Below are 25,567 nucleotides of genomic sequence, written 5' to 3'. Positions count from 1 at the left end.
GAAGTATGAATAATCGGACCGCATGTTGGAATCACACCAAAAAATATTCGTTATCAAATCGTCCGCATCAAGTTGAAAAGCATTATAAAAACCAGGATCATTGGATTGTTTTTTCTGCAAATACTCTAATACACCCCCTATTTCCCCAAAATTACACTCTCTGGTTCTTTTCGTGCGCAGGTAATTTTTGTAATCCTCAGGAAGAAAACCTAGATTCTCCCTTCCACCGATTTGTTTAGACATTAGAGCATGTGATGACTTAGGAGGAATTCCCACGTTAGTGGCCATCTCGATATGTAAGCCTGCAACTGCAGAAATATTCCTATGGCATCTATACAGGTGAGTTTTCTTTGGACTTGCAAGAGGATGACTATGATCACTAATAAAATTTACCACTTGGAACTTTCCATTGTCTGCCCTTTTTATCCTCAATTTCGCTTCACAACAGAACCGAGTCACAGAACGTCTACGTTTCACATAGACATCACGTTTGTCCTTTCCCCGTTCACCCTGTGCACTACAACAAAAAACTCTATCCAGTATTTTACCCTCCTTATCTACATGTTTTGAACTGCGCCTTATACCAAATCCTATTAGTTTAGCGTATGCTAAGTAGAATACGTAGCCTTCTTCTTCACTCTCAAATTCTCTACCTAAAAGTGGAATTAAGTTGGCTTCGATGTCCTCCAAAGGTTGGCCGTTTCCATCGAAATTCAATTGACGACGACAAGTAGCAGATTCGCTGTTCAATTTGAACACGTGGAAAATAAAGGTTCAACTAAACAGAACTTGTAGATTATTGGAAAATGAAAACAATATAAGCGAAGAAAGCTTCACTTCAACATTATGAAGATTGTAATATTAGGCGAATATAGTTTCGCTTTAGAAGATATTATCTAAAAATATATTAGTGAAGAGATCTTCGCTTACATGTGCACTAAAAAAATTGGAGAAGTTAAACAATGTTACCTTAAATCATTAATATCATTCTCGTCCATATCATTCTCGCTGATACGTGTTCCTTCCTGATAATCAAACAGAACAGAACATTTCATGTCGAGTATTCAAAAAACATAGAAAAGGTTGGGACGAAAAGTAAAGAAGGTATAGATGACATTCAAAAACATACCATTTTATAATTTAGGAAGATGGATTGATATTATAATGAAGTCTCCGGCGAAGGAGAGGTCGATGGTAGACAATGTAGTATAACTCCGGCGAAGAAATGGTCGTACAGGTGAGAGAGAGAAGTGTACAAAAGTTTTGTCTAGCTTAGCAGCATGGCTTGCTGCATGCAGCATTTAATGAAAAGGTGGCAGGTGTTAGGTGGCGGTGAGGTAACTTGTTAAAAAAATTATTTAATTTTAATAATTAAATGACAAAAATTATTATGAAATAAAATTAATCAATCAATCAATCAATCAGTAAGCGAAGATTTCTTCACATTATTATTTTGACAATTGTTTTAGAAATATTATTTTCACAGTAGTTTTAAAAAATATTAATTATTTATCAAATTTATACTTCAAGTTATACATTATTTCTTAATGTTTCAAGATTTAGTTAAATATAAGGCTGATGTTTTAAAAAAAACAATTCGAAGAACAAAAAAGATAAATCTGAAATCAAATATGACATTGAATTTTCAAGAATGCAAAATATTCAAATATTCAGTATCAACCAACACATGTCTATTACAAAAACAAAGGCTGCAAATCACAAGCAGCAATGGATTCTAGCAAGCTTGTGTGAGGAACACCAAACACATCCAAATATGTCTTCAGAGGATTCTCTGCCTCAAATACCCAAACAAGTTCATTAACATCGTGCTGAGACTTGTCGTATACAACTATAGTTTTGTCGTCCTCGGGCTCGACAAATGGATTCTCCATTTCTTTAGTTGTACCTCCTCCAGCAATTACAAACCCCATAAGATCCAGTTTGTAAGCCGGGATGAATTCCCCTGCAAATATGAAGGTGTAACTGTCGAAGAGTTTCGGCAGCTGAAAGAAAATACAATACATTATTAGTAATCATGGACAATTGAATATCATATGGAGGAGTATGAATAAGACAAAACTTACATTGTTCAAATACCGCATTCTGCCAGCTCTTGGACCGCCCACAGTCCCATGATTATCTCGCTGCACCTCGTATGGTTCCTCGTCCACGTAACAGTTAAATATGATTGATGATTTTATCCCTGTATAAAAGCAATAGGTGTTTTTAGTTTCATATATGTGAAAATGAATATTGAGTTAACAGTAAAGGGTTAAGAATAACAGAGTCTCACAATCAATGGTAAGGACCCAACTCCAGTTCAATATGCCCTTCAATACTTTGATAGTGCGACCGCATCCACCATTAGAATCGGTGGATGCTATGACGTGGGTCACATCGTCTCGCCACCTAATTGTCACCGTGGCACCACATGTGTTAGCATATTGTTGCATCAAGTGCTGTTTAAGAACAATCATAAATATTTCAGTTAAACAGGATGAAAACTTAAACAATATGGAACAAAAAGGGAGAAATGTCACGAAGAGTACTATCTCTTCACTTGTTAATTGATTTGGGCATAAAATCCAGTCTTTGCCAAAGTTTTGGACGGATGCTGAGGCGGTTGCCTGCACGTGCATGAAAAAAAAAACGGTCTTTGTTAGTATGTACTAGGGTTTCAGGGAAATAATATCCCAAAACCCAACACTAGGTAATTTTTCCTAAATAACATTGATTTACAGTCAAGGTGACATTTTGAGAGTAGGGTTTCCTAAAGATTAAAGAGACAACAACATCACATAACAGAATCTAGTGTAGTAGTTCCATAATCCTAAATATGAAAAGTTACTATTCAGGAATACGTACCATTGTGGAGTCGTGAAGATGTGGATTCAGGTTCGGTCGACGGGGAGCCGGTTACGAATCGCCGTGAAAAGGAGGCAGGAAGAGAGAGAGATGAATCGGGCGGAAATGATTATAAAATAATCATATTAGGGGGTGTATATATTCATGTAACCGGGGCGAACATGTCTTCTTTCGAAAAGCGACTATTCATTCCATGTCACATGACACAGGGACCAGGGGCGAATAAGTGTTCTCTCGAGAAGCGACTATTCAATCCATTTTACATTGAACATGGTCTAGGCGAACAAATATTCTCTTCCAGCAAAAAAATTTTAATAAAAAAAAATATTAAGGAATTAATTGAAGCGAATATTATATCGCTGCATGTCATTTTAAATTAATTAATTTAACATTTATTAATAAACGGAAAAAAAAAAAAAAAAAAACTAGCCGGTAATTGAGGCGAAGATTTGTTCGGTTGCTGCATGTCATCTTCAATTAATTGAATTAATATTTAATAAACGGAAATATAAAATCCATGTCATTTTGGTCTTTACATAGACGGGTAAGTGTCTTTACATGGTAGGCAAGCGGTCTTCTCATGGGTGGGTATGGGGGTTTTACATGAGATTTTTATTAGAATTAATTTAAGCAAATATATCTTCGCTCATGAGGGTCTCCAGCCAAAAAAAATGAAATAAAAAAAAAAATAGCCAAGGAATTGAGGCGAAGATTTGTTCGGTTGCTGCATGTCATCTTCAATTAATTGAATTAATATTTAATAAATGGAAATATAAAATCCATGTCATTTTGGTCTTCACATAGACGGGTTAGTGTCTTTCCATGGCAGGCAGGCGGTCTTCTCATGGGTGGGTTGGGGGGTTTACATGAGGTTTTAATTAAAATTAATTGAAGCAAATATATCTTCGCTCCAGAGAGTCTCGAGGCAAAAAAAATTAAATACAAAAATTAAATAAAAATTCCTAGAAAAAAAATGAATGAATTTATTGAAACGAATATTATATCGCTGCATGTGTTTTTTAATAAATTAAATTAATATTTAATAAACGTAAATATAAAATCCCTGTCAATTTGGTCTTTACATAGACGTGTAAGTGTATTTTCATGAACGGCAGACGGTCTTCTCATGGGTGGGTATGGGGGGTTTACATGAGGGTAAGGGCAACGGGCGTGTAGATCTTCGCTCCCATCGCATCTCACCCTTCCCTCTGACACGGTGCCCTGAGCGAAGATATCTTATCTAGGTATCATATGATTATTATATTATTTCCTAGCGTTAACAGGCGCTTCCGTTAACGGCGTCTGGTGTGAACCCGGGCCGAAACCCGGATTCCGGATTCTCCCTCCCTCCGTCTCCTCCCCAGATTGATTTATTATTAAAATAATAATGCTGCAATCTGATTGGTCCGCCACAGAGTAACACGGCAATCGGTAGCAGAAGATCTGAACTGTTGAAAAAGTTCTATAGCATAGGTGAGAATTACCCATATTAGTCAGTGAAAAGAATTCAATGTGTGGTTTAGTTAGGATGTATGGAGAAATCACTTATGAGGAGGATGAGATAGGCGGTAAAGAGAATGTTGTGATTAGGAAAAACGTAAAATAAATGTTGTGATTAGGAAAAACGTAAAATAGTATAGTTCAATCTCGTAAAAGAAATGCATGATGTCAGAGACATCGGTTGAGAGAAGCATGCTTTTAAAAAAGTGACTATTTTTGATTGATTCACGATACTATGTTGAAAGAAATAATTCGACAAAATAATGTGAAAAATGAAAACTAATATACAAGGTTATGTTTCTCTTAAGAATCAATATGCATCTAATTAGGTTTCTTTTCAATGCTTTCTCTCTTTTGGTTGAGTGATTCACCCTAGTTTAGGGCTTATATAATTCTTTATTAATATTTTGTTATTTAACAGCTTTGTTACTTTTTACATTATAGTTTTTTACATTAGAGTGTATTCTTGATTGTTTTTTAAAATTTTCAATTATCTTAATCGTTCTCCTTGCAACCTCTAAAAGATCTATTCATATCCGAAGATAAAAGTTCATCCATTTGCATTCGGAGATGTGGACTTTGTTAGTCCTTAACCAAGTCACATCATCCACGTCTTATTTTTATTCTTCATAAACAATTTCTTAATTGACACCATCTAGATCCTCAAACATTTGAGGCATTAAAAAAACTAGGAAAATTTCTGTGCGATCCACACGGATAAGGATAAAAATAAAATAAATTAAAAATATTATAATAATATTTATTCAATGTTTAAAATTATTAAAATAAAAAATATAACGCTCTTATTTCACATTTTATTCATTTCGATAAAACAACTTATTTTCTCACATGTTTCATCACATATTTTTTTCGAATGAATCTTTCATTTCGTGACTTTACACTTTCACTTTGTCAATTAAAATGTCTCGCGTTCATCAAATTTGGTGTTGAGTCTTAAATATAAAGTGTTGTTAGCCTAGTTGGTTAAAGGGTTGTATTTGTTTTGTTAGGTTGCAAGTTTGAAACCTACAAATAATATTTTTAAATTTATTTTTAACCGTTTTAAGTTTATGGGCGGGTCAACCCACAATCCGACCTAAGTATTCATTTACTCTAACATAAATATCCAAATTAACCACAACTCTCGACCCGACAATCCGGACACTTTAAAAATTAAGCATCATTATATATATATATATATATATATAGATGTCTTGTGAGATTAAAAAAAAGATTATTTCTTGTAAACATAAATTTTTTCAATTTTTAAATTTGATTATAGATTTATTTTTATTAAAATGCCCTGACATAACAATTTAATTTTTAATTAAAATATCTTAAAATAGATATTATTACTCTATCTAAGAATAAGAATAGTATTAACTTTTTAAATAAATAAAAATGAAATTAATATTGATTTGATTATATATATAAATATAAAAAAGTAATGTTTACCTTAATTTTTTTATGTGATGCTAAATATGAACATTTTAATTTGATGAAATATATGTTTGGAAATACATTTTTAATTATTAAGTCGATCAGTTTATAAATGCATTTAGAATAAAATGTGACCATATATATATTATATATTTTTTTCTTATTTGATACATTTAATTTTTGAGTTTATTTTTAAATTTTATTAAGAGTGCAATTTTATTATATTTTGAAATCTTAAAAGGTAGCTATAATAAAAATATAACAATTTAGTATAATTAAATATTATACTATGTCCATTTTGTTGTTTATTCCATATTTATTTAAAAAATCTTGATAAAGTTTGCCAATATTATTATCAATAAATAAAAAATAATAAAATAAGTTCTTCAAAATAGTCCTCTAAACCTTCAACTTATGCAACTTAAGTAATAATAAAATAAGTTTTTACTTTTTACTTTTTACTTTTTACTTTTTATTTTTTATCTTATAGTCATGTATTAATTTGATTTAGTTTATTATGTTCATTTTATTGTTTATTCCATATTTATTAAAAAAATAATAATCTTTGCCTATTTAATAAATAAAAAATAATATTTAAAATTTGTTTTATTTTGTTAATATATTAAAAACTAATAAAGGTAACAATCACAAATTTAATTTTACTGTTTCTGTTCGATTGAAAGCGGGCTAGGGTTTTCTTCAAACGTGAAAAGGGATTTTTCTTTCTCGGAGATCGTAAAGAGAAATTGAGAATCGATTGGAATCATTGAAAGCAAGGTGAACACTGAAAAGAATCTTGATTTGATCAAAGAATTGAATTTTCTATTTCCTTGTTAGGGTTTCTACTTTTAATTATGGCTTAAACATGATAATCAACTGTTTCGAACTGCATTCTTTCCATTTGCAGGTGATAGTGCAGATTTATTGATTTTAAAACCATGGAAGGTGATTTTTCAGTACAAACATTCGCCTCCTATGGCGAAGAACAACATCCCCAAAACAGATTTGATCCGTTTGATAAAATAGATGAGCCTCATCAGAGCAATTCTTCTACAGGGTTAGTGTGTATTAACATTCTATAATAGGTCTAGATTTAAATTGCTTAACTGTTTATTTCTCTCATGTTAGAAAACTCTTTGTTGGAGGAATTGCTTGGGAAACTTCAAAAGGTACAATTTATTATTCAATAATTGACTTTCATTCTTGTTGTTGTTTGATGCATTTATTGTTTGGAACCAGGAAAAACAGTGATCCCAAAATTATAGTATTGGTTAGGGATGAATTTGTTTTGTGGATTTTTTTTTTTTTCAATCCTGAGATATTCTTAAACATGTGTATTGTTTGGAGAAGCTTCACCTCATATGGTTATTTTTGTTCAAAAAGTTTTTGTCAATGAATTTATCTGGAAACACTTTTTTCTCTTAGATTTTTTTTTGTCGGATCCCCATTAAGATTAGATCACACGTGTTAAGCTTTATTCGGTTTGGATTATTGAAAATGAGGTTATTTGGGTAAAAAGACACTACGAGTATAAATATATAATAAAATATATATATAAAGGGTAATTTGGTAACCTAGGTGATGATTTTGAAATTTTGAATGATGTGATTAATGAGGGGAAGTAAGGTTGTTGTATGGTGGTTTATTTGGGATTAATCTCGAATAACCCCAACCAAACAAGGCCGCTCATGTACAAGAATTTATTGGCGGTTTCTTAAGATACTTAAAAAATGATTTTCAAATGCCACATTTAGGAATGAAATGGGTTTCTATGTCGTAATTGTAGGGTATGAGGTTGCATCCCATTTAGATAATTGACTTTTACTTTGCACTAATGACTTGATCCCTTTATCTATACAGTAATCACAACACAATGATTAAGTGTTGAAATCTTTGTTTATATTTTCAGAATCATTTGCTAGTTACTTTAGGAAGTATGGAGAAGTTCTGGATTCTATAATAATGATGGACAGAATTTCTGGAAAGTCAAGGGGGTTTGGATTTGTGACATTTGCTGACTCCTCGGTTGCTGATTTTGTACTTGATCAGGAGCATTTTATAGATGGGAGGGGGGTAAGTGTTACTTCATAACTGATAGATTACATTAAGATGAACTTATTGTCTTTGATTATAGTTTATATCCTTTTGTTCTGTAACAGGTGGACGTGAAAAGAACAGTTCCTAGGGAGGAAACACTACTCAAAGGTGTACCAAAATCAAAGAAGATTTTTGTGGGTGGTATTCTGCCTTCCTTGTCAGAAGGTAATGAACCATTTTCAAATCTGTTTCCACTTACAGAAACAAAAATAAATTTATGAATCTGTCCCTCGTACAATTTAGTTTATGTATCCTAAAAACTAGTACAATAAGATCTTGTTTGATGAAAATGTGGATTATTTTGGGTAAATGACTAAAATATCTTTTGTATTTAATATTTTAAATTGTTATGGAAATAAAGTAAGGGTGCTTTAGTTTTTAGTTGATAATTTGATTGATTATGGTTAAAGGGTTACTTGAATTAAATCCAAATAACTCTTCATCAAACAAATCTCAAGTGTTTCCAAATGGGTTAATCTCATGCTCTAATGCTTATATCCGATAATTTGTTTTAGATGAATTCAAGGATTACTTCTCTTCCTACGGTGTCATTGTTGAGCAACAGATTATGTTCGATCATAATACTGGCCGATCAAGAGGTTTTGGATTTGTTACCTTTGAGAATGAAGAGGCTGTTGAAAAGGTTCTATCTGGTGGAAAAACTCATGAACTTGGAGGCAAACAGGTTAGTCTTGAAAAACCCTGAAGCTTGTTGATATAGGTTTTACTTTTTAATAAATCAGTTTTCTGAAAGAAAAAAAATTTGTATGATAAAAAAGTGGATTATTTTGGGTTAAATGACTCAAATGTCATTTTTATTTAATAGTTAAAATGTTACAAAAATATAAACTAAGGGTAATTTGATATTTTGTTGAATGATTTTTCGAATGATTTGATTGATGATTGTGCTGGACTTGGACAATTTTACCACATATCAGCTTATTTGGTATCATGATCTACATTCCAAAAATCACAATATCAAGATCATATTATGCATCATGTTTTTTATACCAAATGAAACAAAAACAATCTTATACCAACTCATTTTGATACAAAATATGAAAATATTAGCTTCCAAATAGGCTCGATATCATATTCTCGTATTTGTTTGGAATTGAGATTTATGAGAAGAAGAATAACATGACACAGGTGGAGATAAAAAGAGCCATCCCAAAGAATGATAATGGAAGTGATAGGCAGACACATCGTGGTGGTGGTGGTTACGTTTCAAAATCATACAATAACAGCTTCAACCATGGATATGACATAAATGTTGGTAACTCAGGCGAAATGGGTAGTTATGAAAATTTCTGGGGAGGAGGATACGGAGGAATGACTGCTGGTTATTATGGTGGATACGGTTATGGATATGGTTATGGCGCCCCTATGTACAATGCTGGTGGGTATTTTAACCCAATGAGTTACATTGGCACTAATGTCTATGGTGGAGGGTATGGAAATGGAGGTGGATTTGGCCATGCGGAAGCAGAAGCAAGGTACCATCCTTATCGAAGGTGAGATGTGTGTTCATTGTTTAGGTTGTTGTTTTTTTTTTTTTTGTAAATTATGAAACTTGGAGTTTGTTTCTTTGTTTGTAGACATTTGGATTTTGTTAGTTGAATTGGCAAAATTTGGATTTCGTATTGAAATTGAACTTAGCGAGGAAGCTCGAATTTAAAATGTTATTGTCAGTTTATCGTTTGGATTGAGATATAGAAAGAAGAGGGTTACAAATTAGGCTTGTTATAGTTATGAGAATTTTTGCAGTTTTGGTAAATAAAAAGAAAATTGATTTCATTCTTTATTGCTGCAATTGGAATTTTGTAGTTGATAGTCTTTTTCTTGGAAGATAAAAACAATTTTTATTGTCGTTTTTATCCATTTTTATGTTTTGAATCTTAGTGCAAGTGTGTAACAATTGAAATTGTTGGGGTTTGGGTTCATAACTTTTTATATTTCTCTTAATCAATTTATTAATTAAAAATATTTTTTTTTATTATATATTAATATAATTTAAGTTTTTTCAATCCCAACCTCTCACCTTTTTGTAAAGAATCATTTGGGCTTACCCTATCTTCCACATGATACATGTGAAAAGAGAATCAAATTAATCTTTTTCTTTTCCTTTCACTTTATCTTTTATCATTAGGAAAAAGAGTTAAAGAATGGTTAAATTTTGCATTAATATGTGAAAGAAAGGTAAATTTTATTCGGTTTTGTTCTTCTTTTGGATCCAATGTTCACTTTTTATATATATATTTTGCATATTATCTTGAATTGAATGATCATTATTAAAAATATTTAAGAAATTAATACATCAAAACATTCTAATTTCAAATATAATTTTCCACAAGTTTATTAAAAATACTTAAATTAAAATTATAAATTATGAGACTGGTGAATTCATTTAAAATTGTTGGGTACTTATAAAATTAAGAATTTATTTGAAAAATATAAATTAACCTAAGAAAATACTAGTTATATATATATATATATATATATATATATATATATATATATATATATATATATATTTATTTATTTATTGAATGAAGGATGTAGGGAGACTCCACATTCTATCTCATGAATATTTGGTTGTATAGAAACCACTTAAGCTACTTTAATATATGGAAAAAAGCTCAATTAGACGTATGTACTGGTAGAACTAGCTCACTTAGACGTATGTACTAATAAAAAGTCATTTAAACGCATGTACTATCAAAAATTGGCTCATTTAGCCTCTTTTAATAACCATAGTTAACTTTTATTTTTAAATTTATATATTTATTAGTTAAATATTAATATATTTTCTCTCTCTCTTTTTTTCATTAATTAAACTGAATAATTTATTTTATTCTTAAATTTTTTATTATTTTAATATTAATTTCTTTTTTATATTTAGTCTTTTTTTTTATTAGTTTTTATTTTTCATATTTCTTAAATTCTCATTTTTTTTTTAATTTTAACAACTTATTTATGAATTTTATGTTTTGTAATATTTTTTTTTAAGAGTTTTTTCTTATTTAATTTAATATAATAAAAATGAAAAAGGATTTTTTCTTATTTAGTTTAATATAAATAAAAATGAAATTAATAATTTTTTATTTAATTTTTATTCACGACTTATATTAGTAGTAAAAGAATTGTTTTGTCTATTATTTGATTATTACTCTTTTAGTGTCTTTTAGTGTTTGATGAATGAGTTTTTATTATTATTTAATTCTTAATTATTAATTAATTTATTTTTGTGTTAAAGAATTTTGATTGAGTTTTTATTATTATTTAATTCTTAATTATTAATTAATTTATTTTTGTATTAAAGAATTTTGATTGTTAAAAGAATTTTCATTATTATATTCAATTATTGGGATCAAATAATTTTAAAATAATTAATAATTAATGTGAATATAAAAAAATATATATATAAAAGAATAAGAAATATAGAGTTAAAATAATTAATAATAAATGCTCATTCATATATATATATATAAAATTAAAATAATTGATCATAAATACTCATATAAAAATAATAAAAAATAATAAAAAAAATAAAATAGAGAATTCATTTATTAGTAATAAATGAAATAATAAATGAAAATGAAAAAGAGAAAAAATATATTAATATTTAATTAATAAATATATAAATTTAAAAATAAAAATTAACCATGGTTACTACAAGAGGCTAAATGAGCCAATTTTTGATAGTACGTACGTTTAAATGACCTTTTATTAGTACATACGTTTAAATGAGTTTTTTTCCAATATATATATATATATATATATATATATATATATATATATATATATATATATATATATATATTAATTAAATAGACCAAATAAAATGTTACAGTAATAAAATCAAATTATATGAAATCATTTATTTAAAGAAACAATATATTTCTTAATTTATATATTTAAATGAGTCAGGTAATAAATGTACAGGATCATAAATTAATTAGACTAATCTAACTAAATGTTTAGGTGTGCAGGACCCTAATATTATATTAGACTTAGTTAAGATGATTTTTTTAAAATTCATTTATAATTCTACTAGCATTCTGTTCATTCTCATTAAATATATCACTCTAATTAAAATATTTATTATTTTATTTACAAAATTTATATAATTATATTTTAAATTTTTTTATAAAAAAATTACATTTTCAAAATCACAATCAATTAATATTTTTTAAACAATTCAAAACTTATTTAAAAAATTACAATCCGAACTAACACCAGTTATTAAATAAAATGAGATGTGATGATTGACTAATTGTAACAAATCATAATTAAAGAAAAAGGTTGAGGAATTTCATGGTCAAAATAATATTACTTTTATCCAAAACTTGAGGACCCCACAAGCTAGGAAGGGATTAGTTAATTAATAAATAAAGGCCTAACTTATTTTTTTTTCCATTTTTTTTTTCTATTTTTTTGACCTCAAAGGAAGAACACCGACAAATATAGTGGGGGAGGGCAATTTGTAAATAAAAGTGGGGTTTTGCCTAATTTGAGGCCATAACTTATTTGTCATTTATGGTGGTGTTGATTTCCAACATCACAAAAAATCAACCATCAAATCTACCTAAGTTTTTATAATAATGGGTTGCCCATGTCTTTCGGTCAAAAATTAAATAAAAATATTTGTAGCCAAATTTTCAACCAAGGTGCCTAAATTTATAATATATTAGGGTATTTCAAATCACATTTTTTTTACTTTAAATATTAAATATCTTAGAATTTAATTTTCACTTATAATATTTTAAATAAATTACAAGATTATAATGGTGAGTACTTCGGAACAGAACCGGCTCTAGAGTAAGACAACTTAAGACCTCTTACAAAATATTATATTATTTAATCAACTAAACTACTTAAGTTAAATATAATACAATTTTTTTTTATAATATAACATAAAAAAATCAGTTAAATAATAAAAAAAAAAAAATCGACATAGACCCCAACATTAGGGTTGCTTGGGGCTAGTTGTAATATTATCCTTACTTTTTTAAAAAAAAAAGATAAGGATTGTGCTAATTTTATTTAGAAAAAAAATAATAAACATATATAAGATATTTACAATAGAAGTTCAAGATCTAAAGGTTAAACATCAAGTAACTATATATATTATCATATTTTAATCTTTTTAGGGACATTCAAATTAATTGAATATTAGTACTATGGCCCCTCCTCTTAAGGATGACACTAACAAATATGTTACATTGAATATATTCAATAAAATTGCTAATTGTGTGAAAGATTGTTACACAATTTATAATTGTAATTTTTTTATTTTGACAAAATCAATATTATGAAATGATCTATCATTTTTTGGGATCAAACTAGCAAATTCTCATTAGAATTGATTCACAAGAAGAAATATCACATCTTCCCCAAACTAGCTTTTCAATCATTTGACTGCTTTCTAGTAGAAGTGAGGCAAAAATCTTCAATTACTAGAAGATCATTGCTAAGGTGGGGGCATTATTGTTCTTTCATAAAAGCAAGATCAATAAATATGTGGACAAAATAATAACATTTCCAGGTCAATAATTTTTCTCCAAAAATTAATTAATAAATAAATATCTAGCTGAACTGATATGGGGATGGGGTGTGGGAACCCAATTGGAGCTAAATTTGATCATGGATTTTAACCACAAATTTGTTCTCCAAAATTTAGATTTTTTAACCTCAATTTATCTCTTTCATAGATTTTTTTTTTTTTTTAAATATAGAATACTACATTCCCACCGTCATAATATTTCCTTCAACTTAACATGTTGAAAATGATAGCAGGTTTTATCTACTTATAATTCATAATATAATAAATTCTTTATTCATAAGAGTTTATTAATGTTAGAGACTTTTTTTTAATATAAAAAGTTGGCGATATAATTTTCACTTTAACTTAAAATGTTATAAGTGAAAATCAAACTCATTAACTTTGTTCTCTTATACATCAAAACTTTTATTTTTTCAATAACTTATATGTCTTTATTTATAAGTTTTGATTGAGTCCTACTCGGTTAGTTTGAATCGATTGGTTCACATCTCAAATATATTATGGTGGATCATTTAGTTCGAAAAGAATCGTACGACAACGTTCGACCACTGCGTTTACTTTATAAGAAACGATATTAGAGGTCTCTTAAGGAAACCAGTGAAGATGATTGAAGAACTCATTAATCTTCTTGATTATTTTTGAGCTCGTTAATTGCCATTTTTTTTTGTTACGGTTGTTTTTAAGGTTGTTATATGTATCTGTTATTAACTAAAAAAGAAATGATTGAGAGCAAAAATTTGAGCGAGAAAATAAAAGAAGAAATGACGTTGCGCAATTTGATTGTTCGAAAAAATAAAATAATTTATCTCTTTTCTATCTTTTCCTCGCACATTTTAATTATTTTTCTATCGCCCTCTAATTAAAAATAATGAAAAGTATGAAATTAATTAACTACACATCTTAATAAGCTCAATTTGACATAGTGTTTACTACTTTCTAATAGACAAACATGTTAAAATATAAGTCATGATGTGGGTCAAACTAATAACTTCTTACCTTAAAAATAAAATATAATTAACTTTTTATTTGCCCCCATAATAAATGTTATTTGCCCCCATTTTGAAATAATGAATGAAATTATAAATAAAATAATTAAAAATTCTTGAATCATCAAACCAAACAAGTCCAAAGGGTGTGATTAAGAATGTGATTTCGACATCAAAGTTTGACATTTGTTCTTGAAAATTGAAATGATTAGTTTAAGAAAAGAGAATGATAATTAGTCAAGGATTATCAACTTCATTTCATACTCTCAACAAGATTTCTTAATTCAAATCTCTCTCATCTCTCTGAAATCTCTCTCTCTCTCTCCCTGCCATTAGCAAGCAGCCCCACTACCTTTCCAAAGTGCCACTGTTTGTTTGATCAGCCATCCCTCGTTTTCTTTAACAACACTCATGTCAACAAAGACTATTCCATTACAAGTCTCAAAGCTCTCTGTTTTCTTCAAGAGCTTACGAATCTCTCCTTCTTCTTCTTCTTCTTCTTCTTCTTCTTCTACCCACCTGATACATTCTCTGAACTCTAGGCCGATACCCATCTTCATTTCCATGGCGGAGATGATTGTTTGTTGGTGGGTTTGTTGAGCGATGAACAAAAGCTTTAGCCTTTAGGGTTTCATGTGAAACTGTAATTTAAAGGGAGAGAGATATGGCTATACCTCTAATTTCATCTAATATTATTGCAATCTTTCTTGTTCTATGTTCTTTGTTTATCTATGGATCTGCAGGTAATAGTTTATCTTCTTCTTCTCGAAAACTCTGTATCATGCTGAATTTGAATGATTGATTAGTTTGATAGTGATCAAACCCTTTTGCACTTTTGCAACAGAATTTGATATATTTTCGCTGAAAGCGGTTATAAGAGCTTCGATTCCTGATCTTCAACACAACGAAATCACTGAACTAAGTAATCTCTTCAACAATCTTTATCTTCTTCTCAAGTGTTTTTTTGTATAATTCTGTCTGATTCTTATAAAATGTGCAGGTCCTTCTCCTTCTCCATTGTCCTCATTCTTTAAGCGTCATCACTTAAGAAAAAGGATAATTAGTCTCTCCCCTGAACCATCAAATCAGCCATCTTCACACAATGGACGACGCCATAGAGGTTTAATTAGTAAATATCTGTTCTTCATCTATAGTTTAAGCTGATTTTTTTTTTTTTCTATTTTTTGCCACAGGTCATTTAATCTCTCCATCACAATCCCCTGCTCCATCAATATCAGAGACAACTTCCAGCCAATTCAATGGTATGGGAGGTGCAACTTTAGAGTTTATTTTGTTATTCTAATGGAGGAATACTAACTTAATTGTTTTCTAAAGTGCCTCTTTCAGCACCTACTTTACCTCCATCGAGTTCTTCGCTTGGTAGAAAGATAGCTCCTCAACCTATGCCATTCATGGCACTGCCGCCTCCACCTCCTAATCATGGTATGTAAATGAAGAGTTCTCAAAAAATTCCATACTTGTTATTAGATCTTTAAGCTTGTTAATGACTTCAATTAGAAACATAATATCTGGATCTGGCTGGGAAATGCCAATTAATTTTTAGATACAAATTAAGATTTTGATATGATTCACCTGAAATTGCGATATCTTCACTGAGCCCAATCAGACACTGACTGGACGAGCAATTGATTGTTTCATGTCTGGTTATTTGGGTTATTTAGGTTAAATGACTAACATACTCTTAGTATTTGATATTATAAGAAATAAAATGGAAAAAAGCTCATTTTACTTTTTCGACTTACATGGAAAGCTCATTTTGCTTCCTCAACATGCGGTAGGTTCGTTGCTTTCCATTGTCAGTTTTTAGTTAACTCCGTTAAGAGTCGTGCCTAAGAGATCAAAGGTCTCAGGTTCGATTCCCACTAAAAACACCCTAAGTTGAAGTCCTGCAAACAACAAAACTCTGGTTTATAAAAAGAAAAGTTAACTCCTTTAGTTTATTGATATGATTTTAGATGAAAAATATATTTAAATTGAGGATTACGACTAAGGAGATACAAAAATTGTGTCTAGATTATTTGAATACTTAACTGAGTTAATAAAAAGTGTTGTCAACGAGATGTAATTTAAGTCTCTTTCAAAAGTTTAAGAAGAAAAACGAGCATTTGATGGAAGTTTGAGAAAGAAAAATGAACTTCTATGTTTGATCATTTATTTGATTATTTGAGAGAGGAATTGATGGGGTTGATGGGCATTAAACAATTCCCAATTCTATTGTTGGCACCTTTTATTTTTTAGTTGTATTTGATCTGAGCAATACTAAGTTGAGATAACACCCCGTTTTCAATCGGGCTCCCGCCCACACCAGATAAGCCAAGTGAATGTTTCTTCAGTTTTGATTCACTTTCATTATTTCATAGCACTTCGTGACATCTATATTAGTAAAAACTTTAAACATTAAAGAAAATGAGATTCTAATGCGACCAAACTTCCAGATTTACGATTGAAGCCATAAATTAACTAGTTGAGTCACATAGTTGATACCCAAATGTGCCATATTGAATTTGGAGCAATTTTACTACAAGTTTCATTCAAATGGCTACTAAATTTGTTGTTTGGCATTTACAGACTGCACATCAGTGACATGTACAGATCCCTTAACATATACGCTTCCAGGATCTTCATGTGGCTGTGTCTGGCCTATCCAAGTTAGATTGTTGTTCAACATTGAATTATATACATTTTTCCCTTTGGTCTCTGAGTTGGCCAAGGAAATCGCCACTAGTTTGGAACTGAACCAAAGTCAAGTCCGCATAATGGGAGCAAATGCAGCCAGCCAGCAGTTGGACAAAGCCAATGTCCTTATTAACTTAATACCGTTGAGACTAAGCTTCAATCATTCAGTCGCCCTTTTAGTGTTCGACAAGTTCTGGCTCAAACAGGTCCCAATAAGGACTTCCCTTTTTGGCACCTATGATGTGGTTTACGTTCACTATCCAGGTTTTTTTTTCCTTCACACTTCATATTCTATTATGGGCCAATGTGTAAAATCTTCAGATTAACTTTAATAACTACTATAGGTCTTCCACTCTCCCCACCTTCAGCGAACGCTGCAACAATAGATGGGCAGCCATTACCAAACAGTGGAAAAGGTGGAAGTGCGATAAAACCCATTGGAGTAGACATTCCAAGAAAACAGAAGGATGGCTCGGTTCGAATATCTGTCATATTAATCATTTTATCTTGCGTGACTTTTTTTGTTGTATGCCTTGGAACTGCTTGGTTTCTGTTGGTGAAATGTGGTTGCGTTTTCCAACCTGCTATCCCAAGCAAAGTCCCTATCATACCATCTCAAGAAAATCCTTCAGGTAGGTAATTTTTATTTGGAAAAAAATATCCTAGGCTAATTTTAGTATTTTAGTTGATGATGAGATTGATCATGGATTAAATCCTTAATCAAACAATTCCCTGTTTTTCTTTTTCTTCGTGAAGGATGTTATCATTTTGACTCATTTTTTATAGGTACAGCAGGACCATTAGCGGTTGGAAGCAAAGCTAGCTCAGCTTCGATGTCTTTTGGTTCAAACCTTTTAGCATACACAGGAACAGCTAAAGTATTTGGCCTAGATGAAATAGAGAGGGCAACAGATATTTTCGACGAATCAAGAATTCTCGGGGAAGGAGGTTTTGGACTTGTCTATAAGGGTATCTTGGACGATGGAAGGGATGTGGCAGTTAAGGTCCTGAAGAGAGAAGATCAAAGAGGCAGCCGTGAGTTCTTAGCTGAGGTTGAGATGCTTAGTCGGCTCCACCATAGAAACCTTGTGAAGTTGATGGGAATTTGCTCGGAGGAACACACACGATGCCTTGTATATGAACTTATTCCTAATGGAAGTGTAGAATCACATTTACATGGTAATAATCGCTTAGCACTATTTACTAAGCCAAAATCTTTAATATGGAATTTGAATTGTTTGTGGTGGCGTGTGATGTAGGAATTGACAAGGAAAATTCTCCTCTTAATTGGGCTGGTCGAATGAAGATTGCACTTGGTGCTGCTCGTGGCTTGGCTTATCTTCATGAAGACTCTAGTCCTCGCGTGATTCATAGAGATTTCAAATCAAGTAACATTTTACTTGAACATGATTTCACTCCTAAAGTTTCAGATTTCGGTCTAGCTAGAACCGCAAGTGAGGAAGGAGGCAAGCACATCTCAACTCATGTTATGGGAACATTCGGGTATGTGCATGGACGGATATATGTAGGGACTGTACTGCGCTTAAACCTTGTCCAAAAAAATTATTATTTAAAAGTAATAAACTGCATATACCCTGTCCTCGGTTTGATTTGGGAAGTGCCTGTTTGTTTTTGCTCCCTAACTCTAATTTCTGGGTCCGTTTGTTTTGTAGTTACCTAGCTCCAGAATACGCAATGACAGGCCATCTTCTCGTGAAAAGTGACGTTTACAGCTACGGCGTAGTCCTTCTCGAGCTCTTAACAGGCCGTAAACCTGTTGATCTTTCACAACCTCCGGGGCAAGAAAACCTTGTTTCTTGGGCACGTCCTCTCCTCACAACCAACGACGGCCTAGAATCCTTACTGGACCAATCTCTAAAACTAGACGTTCCTTATGATATTGTCGCGAAAGTGGCTGCAATCGCATCCATGTGCGTTCAGCCCGAAGTATCTCACAGACCGTTCATGGGGGAAGTAGTTCAGGCTTTGAAACTCGTCTGTAATGAATTCGACGAGACCAGAGACACTGCTATTTCGAGAAGTAGTAGCCGCGAAGATCTTTTCGTGGAGGGTGAAGACAAGAATATTGATTATGATCATGACTTGGAGGGTGGTTCTGGAATGGTGGGTGGTTATGATTATGATGGGAAGAAGATGGCATTGTCGAGTACGGATTTGATTGGTGCTTCGGCTGGATTTGAAGAACAGGAAAGAGGGTCTTTTAGAAGGCATTATAATTCGGCTCCTTTGAGAATGGAAAGGAAGAGAAGGCCGTTTTGGCAGAGGCTTGGAGGCTTCTCGGGTGGAAGCATGAGTGAGCGCGGTTTTACTTTGAAGTTCTGGCCTGGGAATAATAATAAGTAAAACTGAAAACCTGTTTATTTGTCTTATGTTTTAAGCAATGGGGTTTGCTTCATTCATGGTTTTTTTCTGTTGTTGGTTGTTGTAAAGAACATGTTGTTAATTGACTGACTGTTTGGGTGAAAGACAAAGACTACTTAAGGGCTTCTTCTAAAAGATGGTGAATAAGATAAATTTGAACAAAATGACTTATGTTTTATATATTAGGTTTTGATTCTCAAATAACATTCAAGGGCAGGTTATACTGTATGTGGACAACCTAACCATCTATCGGTTATAACCACAAATAAATGTGATTCGAAGCAAATCAATTAAGGTAGTTTAAGTGATAAAAATGATTCTTAAGAGAATAAAATGTTTGTATTCGTTGTTACTTAAAACGTTTTAACCAACCAAAGTTATGACTTAGAAAAGGTAAAAATACATCACCGAACCAATCCAACTTACAAAAATACCATTTGTATACTTAAATTTTATTTACTAAATAAATACATTTAATAGTAAAATTAATATTTTATTTATTATATGGGTAAACATTAATCAAATAAATTGAAAAAAATCAATCTATAGAAAACAAAGACCACAAGTTTAAGTGGAGATTATCGAAATATAATTTTCTAATGTTAAATTAAATTTTTATTACTAACTTTTAAGTATTTATTTAAAGAACTTATTTTTAAAATCAATTTTAGGATTCAAATACAATTTGGCCACCAACTGAAACAAAAAAAAATAAAAACATTACACATAAGATAATTCAAAATATAAAAAATGGTTGGAACACATTCCATCTATGTCCAATTCAAACAAGAATGAATTAGCCAAGTATAATCAAGTTCGAAGCCACACATCAAGAATTAAGAAAACATTACACATAAGAGAATTCGAAAAATAAAAAAATGGATGGAACACAACCCATCTATCACATTACACATAAAATAATTCGAAAAATAAAAAATGGATGGAACACAACCCATCTATCGCCAATTCAAACAAGGATGAATCGTGAAAAACAAGTATAATCAAACTCGAAGTCACGAAGTCATATCAAGAATTGAGAAAGCTCCCCAATCAAAAGCCCATAACAAAAGAGAGAATCAAAAGTTTATCCATCATTTAATCGAAACAAGCCACAATTGCCTTCATCGAAATCTACAAATAAAATAACTAAAAACTAGCAAAGCCTACTACTAACCATATCCTCCTACATATATATAGTCATACTATTATCATGGTTCATTACAATCCAGCTCCTTTTCCCAGCCTCTCTCTTAGAATCTTCACTCCCATATACCTGAAAAACACAAGATCAAACCATTCCAAAGAAACATCATTCCTAATCCCATCTTGTTTATAAAATTTTCAAAACAAAAACAAAAGTAATACCTTCCCATCATCATCACTGTTGCTTGAGGATTAGTCCCGGGAGATTCACTATAAGTCGATCCATCCACAACCCGAAGCCTATGAACTCCAATAACCCTATAATCCGCATTCACCACCTTTCCCACATGACAACCGCCATGATAATGCCAAATCGTGATGACAGTATCTTTACAAAACTGTTCGAGCGATTCAGTATCGTTCGTATGCTTAGGGATAAGATTGACATTAGCATGAACACTCATGTTAAGAAGCTTATCAACTGTCATTTTATCGCACTCCCCATAACTTTTAAAGTGATTAGACATCACCACTTTCTCCATTATTCTGACTCCATCCACACATCGACGGAGATCGCGGGGATGGCTGAAGTAATTGAATGTGACTGATGGATTATCATCGATGTTCTTATTGAGCAAGATGAGATGTCCGGTTGAGATGGGCTTGGCTATCTTCTCGAGAATGAAACCTCCTTTGAACACTTCGTATGGTAGCTCTTTCTTTGCTTTGATATATTTCGCCATCAATTCTTTTGTTCTCAATTTTGGTGGGACTGTTGATAGTTGCCCAATCTAAACAAGGCCAAAAACTCATTAGGGAAATCTTATTGATGAAACAGATGTAATTACAATAAAATTTCATTCCTACTAACCTCAGATGACATGATTCCATGATGACAATTCTGGATACTATCCGGAGATTCCCCAAACCCGCTACTAGCCTCGATATAAACACCTTTCTTAGTAATCCCGACTGTCTGAATCAAAGATTGTTTCACAGTTCCATTAGTGGGAACAAAGACAGCATTCATAGGATTGTCAGCCATTCCTTCCCCAACAAACTTGTTTTCAAGAACAACAGTAATGTTCATCTTTCTAAGGTGAGCCTTCGGTCCAATCCCACTTAATAGAAGCAGTTGTGGGCTTCCAATCGCACCACTCGATACTATAATCTCGCTCCCCTTCCTCTTTGAAAGATACACTTCGTGTTGGTTTCCATTTTCATCCTTAAATATAACTCCTGCTGCCCTTGGTTTTCTCCCTGCAAATTCGAAAATTAAATTAATGCTAAAGTTTAAGCCAATCTAACAAAATTTAAAGAAACTAAAACATACCATTTGTGTCAAATACAATCTTTTGAACAGTGGCATGAACCAAAACTTCGAGATTTTTGGGATTTGCAGACGAGAGTAACTCTGCAGCTGTGTGACGAAAACCATTCTGTTCAAAGATGGTTCCACCAACTTTGGTCCCATAAACATGATCATAAGTGAATCCATTGAAAGGTGAGACCCCGATTTCCACAAGGCTATCCCTCACAGTTCTTTGCCATGGCGCAAGATCTGGCCAACGTATAATTTGCTTCTCGATCCATGGGTATGATTCATTCACTAGTTTTGCATCCCATCTTGCCTTCCTAATATACCTAAAAAATGAACACAAGTCATTATTTACAAACATTCAAACAAACAACAATAAAAAAACACCCACTATGCATGTGAGAATAAAACAAACTAGCTACCATAAATGTGCTGAAAATGTTTAGATGTGAAACATGAAGAGGCCTTAAAGCACATATTTCAAAGATGAGGTGCAATGATAAAGACATGAGAAGGACCCCATTTCCCATAAATGTTATGTCCTTATGTATTAACCGCCACCATTATTGTTGCATCTAAACCCTAACCCAGTCAAGCCATAAGTATCACAGTTAAGCAATAGATCTAACTTAAAAACATCAAAACATAAAAAGACTGAAATCTCAAGTTTGATTCTCACACCCTAATTGAGTGTGATTTGGACAATCTTAAACAACATCAAAGCCTAAAACTGTGAGAGTGAGATCTCAATTCTCTTATATAAAGAAAAACATATATACCTTGAGCTTGCTCTAGTATAGAATCCAGCATTGATGCAAGTGGCACCACCCAAAACACGGGCTCTAACATTGAAGACGCCATCAGTAGAAAGAAATATCTGAGAAGCAGATTTAGGCGAAATGTCTGCTAAAGAAATGTGAAAATTCTTCAAATATGAAACGTTTTGATTATCAAAAGGTACTCCTCCTCTCTCAAGCAATAACACACTGAAATTCCTAGATAGAGTGGCCGCAAGTGGGCAACCCGCTGTTCCACCTCCAACCACAATGTAATCGTACGCCTTCCCACCGACATTGGATCCGACCGATGACGATGCTGATGAAGATGGAGGCGGCGAGAAAGAACTTGCTGATCTGATAAATGGGTATTGTTCTTCCCAACTCTCTTTACCTACATTCCAAATTTTCAAGGATGAAAAACTAAACCCATTTTTTGAAAAAACAAAATCTGCACTTTTGAGATCAAATACTGTGTTTTTATCAGAAAATTCGATAAACCCATGTATCTTTTAATGATTATCCTACTAGAATCACATACCCATATTAAAAAAACATATCTTTTTATGATTATCCTACTGGAATCACTTACCCATATAAAAAAAACACACATTTATTTTATTTGTATTTCAAATTATAGTTTATTTCATCCCCCTAAAGAACCCACATTTCAACCCATTTCAAGGGTTTAAGAAATAAAAGGAGAGAAAAGAACCTTGACATGAAGTGAATGATGAAAGGAAGAGATAGATTCCACAAATGAAAAAGAGCTTCACTTTCATAGCCATTGAAAAAGCCAGTGGAAAATGTATAACTCTAATTCAAATTACTCTCAATGATCAGCTTCTTAATTCTTGACTTGGGTTAAGCCTGCAATGCTTGGTACATTTATACAGAAAATCATATAACAAATTGAATGTAGGCAAATAGTTACAACAGTGCTAATTAACAAAGAAAGAAAGAAAGAAAGAAAGAAGAAGATGATGATGATTCAACTCTCAAGTGTCAACTATATATTTAAGATGAAAGAAACCACAATAAGAAGATACATTTAATGAGGGAAATTAATGAAAGGGGGCAGTTGGCCTGGTTTTCTCATTGAATCCTGGCCGTCTAATCTCTCCATCTTATTCATAGACAGCTAAGCTAATTTTATGGCATCTTTGATCAAAATGGGTTATGCTGAATATTTATGGGTATGTGTAGTAGTGTGTACTAGGACAAGAACATTAACTATAACTCTAAATTTATAAAAAATAAAATAAAAATCATGAATTCAAAGATGTGTTTAACATGAGATTGTAATTGGCATTGAGATTGAGATTAAAAATGGGTGATTTAATTATTAAGTTTACATGTCGTTTAAGATTAATAATTGAAATTAAAAATTAAATGGAACTTAAACTATCAAATATTTCCTTTTTTAAATTAAAAAAATTAAATACTTTTGCTAAAATTTAGTAAGTTCATGTTTCGAATTTTTTTAATTATAAAGTTAAAATGTCGTACAATATATTTGTTCTTAATTTAGTAGGTTCGCAATTGAGGTTCTTTTAAGGAATTAAAATGTCGAATAGATATTTTGTATTTTTGAAGTTAACCTTCCAACAAATATATATAGTTTTTAGCTTAGTAAATTAACCTGTCAAATTAATCATTTTTTTTCTTAAAAGAAATTGTCTTTTAAATGAAAATTCTTGATACCTCATTATTCTCTTAATAGGTTATGTCAAATCAATATCTTAATAATATAAATAATATATATTAAACTTATTTTTATTATATATATTTTCTTAAACAAAATTTAAATTATAATTTAATACTAATTTTAGTAGTTGAAAATAAAATTTAATGTTAATTTCAATTTCAATTTTAATTTTAATTTTAATTTTACTCTTCTATATATATTTAACGTTTTATTTAAAAGTTTAAAAACAAAAATTTTCCCTAACAAGCACACTATTAAGTTGAGATAGGTTATGAATGTAAGTCTGATTTTCTTAAGATTTTGGTGACATATATAATTAATTTGAGTATCTTATTTAAGATGAACACATTACACACCACCACCGATGGACAGTCACAAGAGTCTCCACAATATCATTCCTAGTAGACATTATTCTTCTGTTTTTTTATTTATATAATTTAATGATGAACTGGTCTTTCTCTGGCAACCTTTTATTTTAAGTAGTTACAATAAAACAGGAAATGTGGCTGCAGTATTGTGTTAGGTTTGCCCTTTAAAGATTTCAACCAACTCTTATTACAACTGTTTTCTTCATTTCACAACCATAAATATTATTATATACTTTTTGTGTTTTGTGTCAATTATAAAAACATCAAAATATATATTTTTTTTTTTTGTTATTGTTTAACATTTTTTTATTATTTTGTTCAAGATTAACATTTGACTGACACCAAAAGAGAATTTTGAAGGAATATTAAATTCTATTAAGTTTTTCAATATAAATCATACATATAGAACTCAACAAACATGTTATAACAATATTTTATATATAAATTTTGTGAGTGCGTGACATCATTTTTAGGCAATATCATCCATTTATGTCTTATCAGAATCAAAACCTTAGCTGTGAATATTTAACATCCTTTTTATAACTGAGCCGACTAACAAAATCGTTAATATTTACATCATTGTGAGAGAGAGAGGAGCTTTCTTAATAAATAAATAATAATAATAATAATAATAAATAAAAATAAAAAATAAAAATAAATAGAAACAATGAAGAAGATCACATATATCAAGACCCTTATCATATCTCAATAATCAAAACAC

At 31.1% G+C, this 25,567-nt stretch overlaps 3 protein-coding genes across 4 annotated transcripts; 2 read left to right on the top strand and 1 right to left on the bottom strand.

Annotated features, from left to right (window-relative positions):
* The first annotated feature begins 6,468 nt into the window (after positions 1-6,468).
* LOC124945991 (heterogeneous nuclear ribonucleoprotein 1) lies at positions 6,469-9,582 on the top strand. The gene is made up of 7 exons (XM_047486535.1): positions 6,469-6,582; positions 6,713-6,862; positions 6,934-6,974; positions 7,715-7,878; positions 7,965-8,067; positions 8,418-8,587; positions 9,052-9,582. The coding sequence occupies exons 2-7, from the start codon at positions 6,744-6,746 to the stop codon at positions 9,418-9,420; spliced, it is 966 nt and encodes a 321-aa protein (XP_047342491.1). The 5' UTR covers positions 6,469-6,582; positions 6,713-6,743; the 3' UTR covers positions 9,421-9,582.
* A 5,154-nt stretch (positions 9,583-14,736) lies between these two features.
* Positions 14,737-19,703, top strand: LOC124944793 (receptor-like serine/threonine-protein kinase ALE2). Of its 2 annotated transcripts, none has more exons than XM_047485136.1 (10): positions 14,737-15,197; positions 15,299-15,376; positions 15,455-15,574; positions 15,648-15,716; positions 15,802-15,897; positions 17,044-17,415; positions 17,496-17,783; positions 17,938-18,330; positions 18,411-18,654; positions 18,825-19,703. In XM_047485136.1, exons 1-10 carry the CDS (start codon positions 15,119-15,121, stop codon positions 19,513-19,515), a joined length of 2,430 nt encoding a protein of 809 aa, XP_047341092.1. In that variant the 5' UTR covers positions 14,737-15,118; the 3' UTR covers positions 19,516-19,703. The 2 variants fall into 2 exon arrangements, with proteins under 2 accessions (XP_047341092.1, XP_047341091.1); XM_047485135.1 differs by having other exon boundaries at positions 14,738-15,197; positions 15,790-15,897.
* An 856-nt stretch (positions 19,704-20,559) lies between these two features.
* LOC124944794 (protein HOTHEAD) lies at positions 20,560-23,734 on the bottom strand. The gene is made up of 6 exons (XM_047485137.1): positions 23,486-23,734; positions 22,774-23,164; positions 22,010-22,320; positions 21,548-21,936; positions 20,899-21,467; positions 20,560-20,806 (listed from the first exon to the last, which is right to left on the bottom strand). Exons 1-6 carry the CDS (start codon positions 23,556-23,558, stop codon positions 20,752-20,754), a joined length of 1,788 nt encoding a protein of 595 aa, XP_047341093.1. The 5' UTR covers positions 23,559-23,734; the 3' UTR covers positions 20,560-20,751.
* Between the last annotated feature and the right edge of the window lie 1,833 nt (positions 23,735-25,567).

Source organism: Impatiens glandulifera, chromosome 7 (genome assembly GCF_907164915.1).
Source record: "Impatiens glandulifera chromosome 7, dImpGla2.1, whole genome shotgun sequence".
Taxonomy (NCBI): domain Eukaryota; kingdom Viridiplantae; phylum Streptophyta; class Magnoliopsida; order Ericales; family Balsaminaceae; genus Impatiens; species Impatiens glandulifera.
This window is presented reverse-complemented; position numbering and strand designations above follow the sequence as displayed.

Coding starts and splice junctions, on each gene's coding strand:
- LOC124944793 (XM_047485135.1), top strand. CDS start 15,119: ATGGCTATACCTCTAATTTCATCTAATATTATTGCAATCTTTCTTGTT. Junction 18,331..18,410: donor TGTAGAATCACATTTACATG/GTAATAATCGCT, acceptor CGTGTGATGTAG/GAATTGACAAGGAAAATTCT. Junction 18,655..18,824: donor CATGTTATGGGAACATTCGG/GTATGTGCATGG, acceptor TTTGTTTTGTAG/TTACCTAGCTCCAGAATACG.
- LOC124945991 (XM_047486535.1), top strand. CDS start 6,744: ATGGAAGGTGATTTTTCAGTACAAACATTCGCCTCCTATGGCGAAGAA. Junction 6,975..7,714: donor TGCTTGGGAAACTTCAAAAG/GTACAATTTATT, acceptor TTATATTTTCAG/AATCATTTGCTAGTTACTTT. Junction 8,588..9,051: donor ATGAACTTGGAGGCAAACAG/GTTAGTCTTGAA, acceptor AACATGACACAG/GTGGAGATAAAAAGAGCCAT.
- LOC124944794 (XM_047485137.1), bottom strand. CDS start 23,558: ATGGCTATGAAAGTGAAGCTCTTTTTCATTTGTGGAATCTATCTCTTC. Junction 21,468..21,547: donor ATGGAATCATGTCATCTGAG/GTTAGTAGGAAT, acceptor GGCCTTGTTTAG/ATTGGGCAACTATCAACAGT. Junction 20,807..20,898: donor ACAGTGATGATGATGGGAAG/GTATTACTTTTG, acceptor TGTGTTTTTCAG/GTATATGGGAGTGAAGATTC.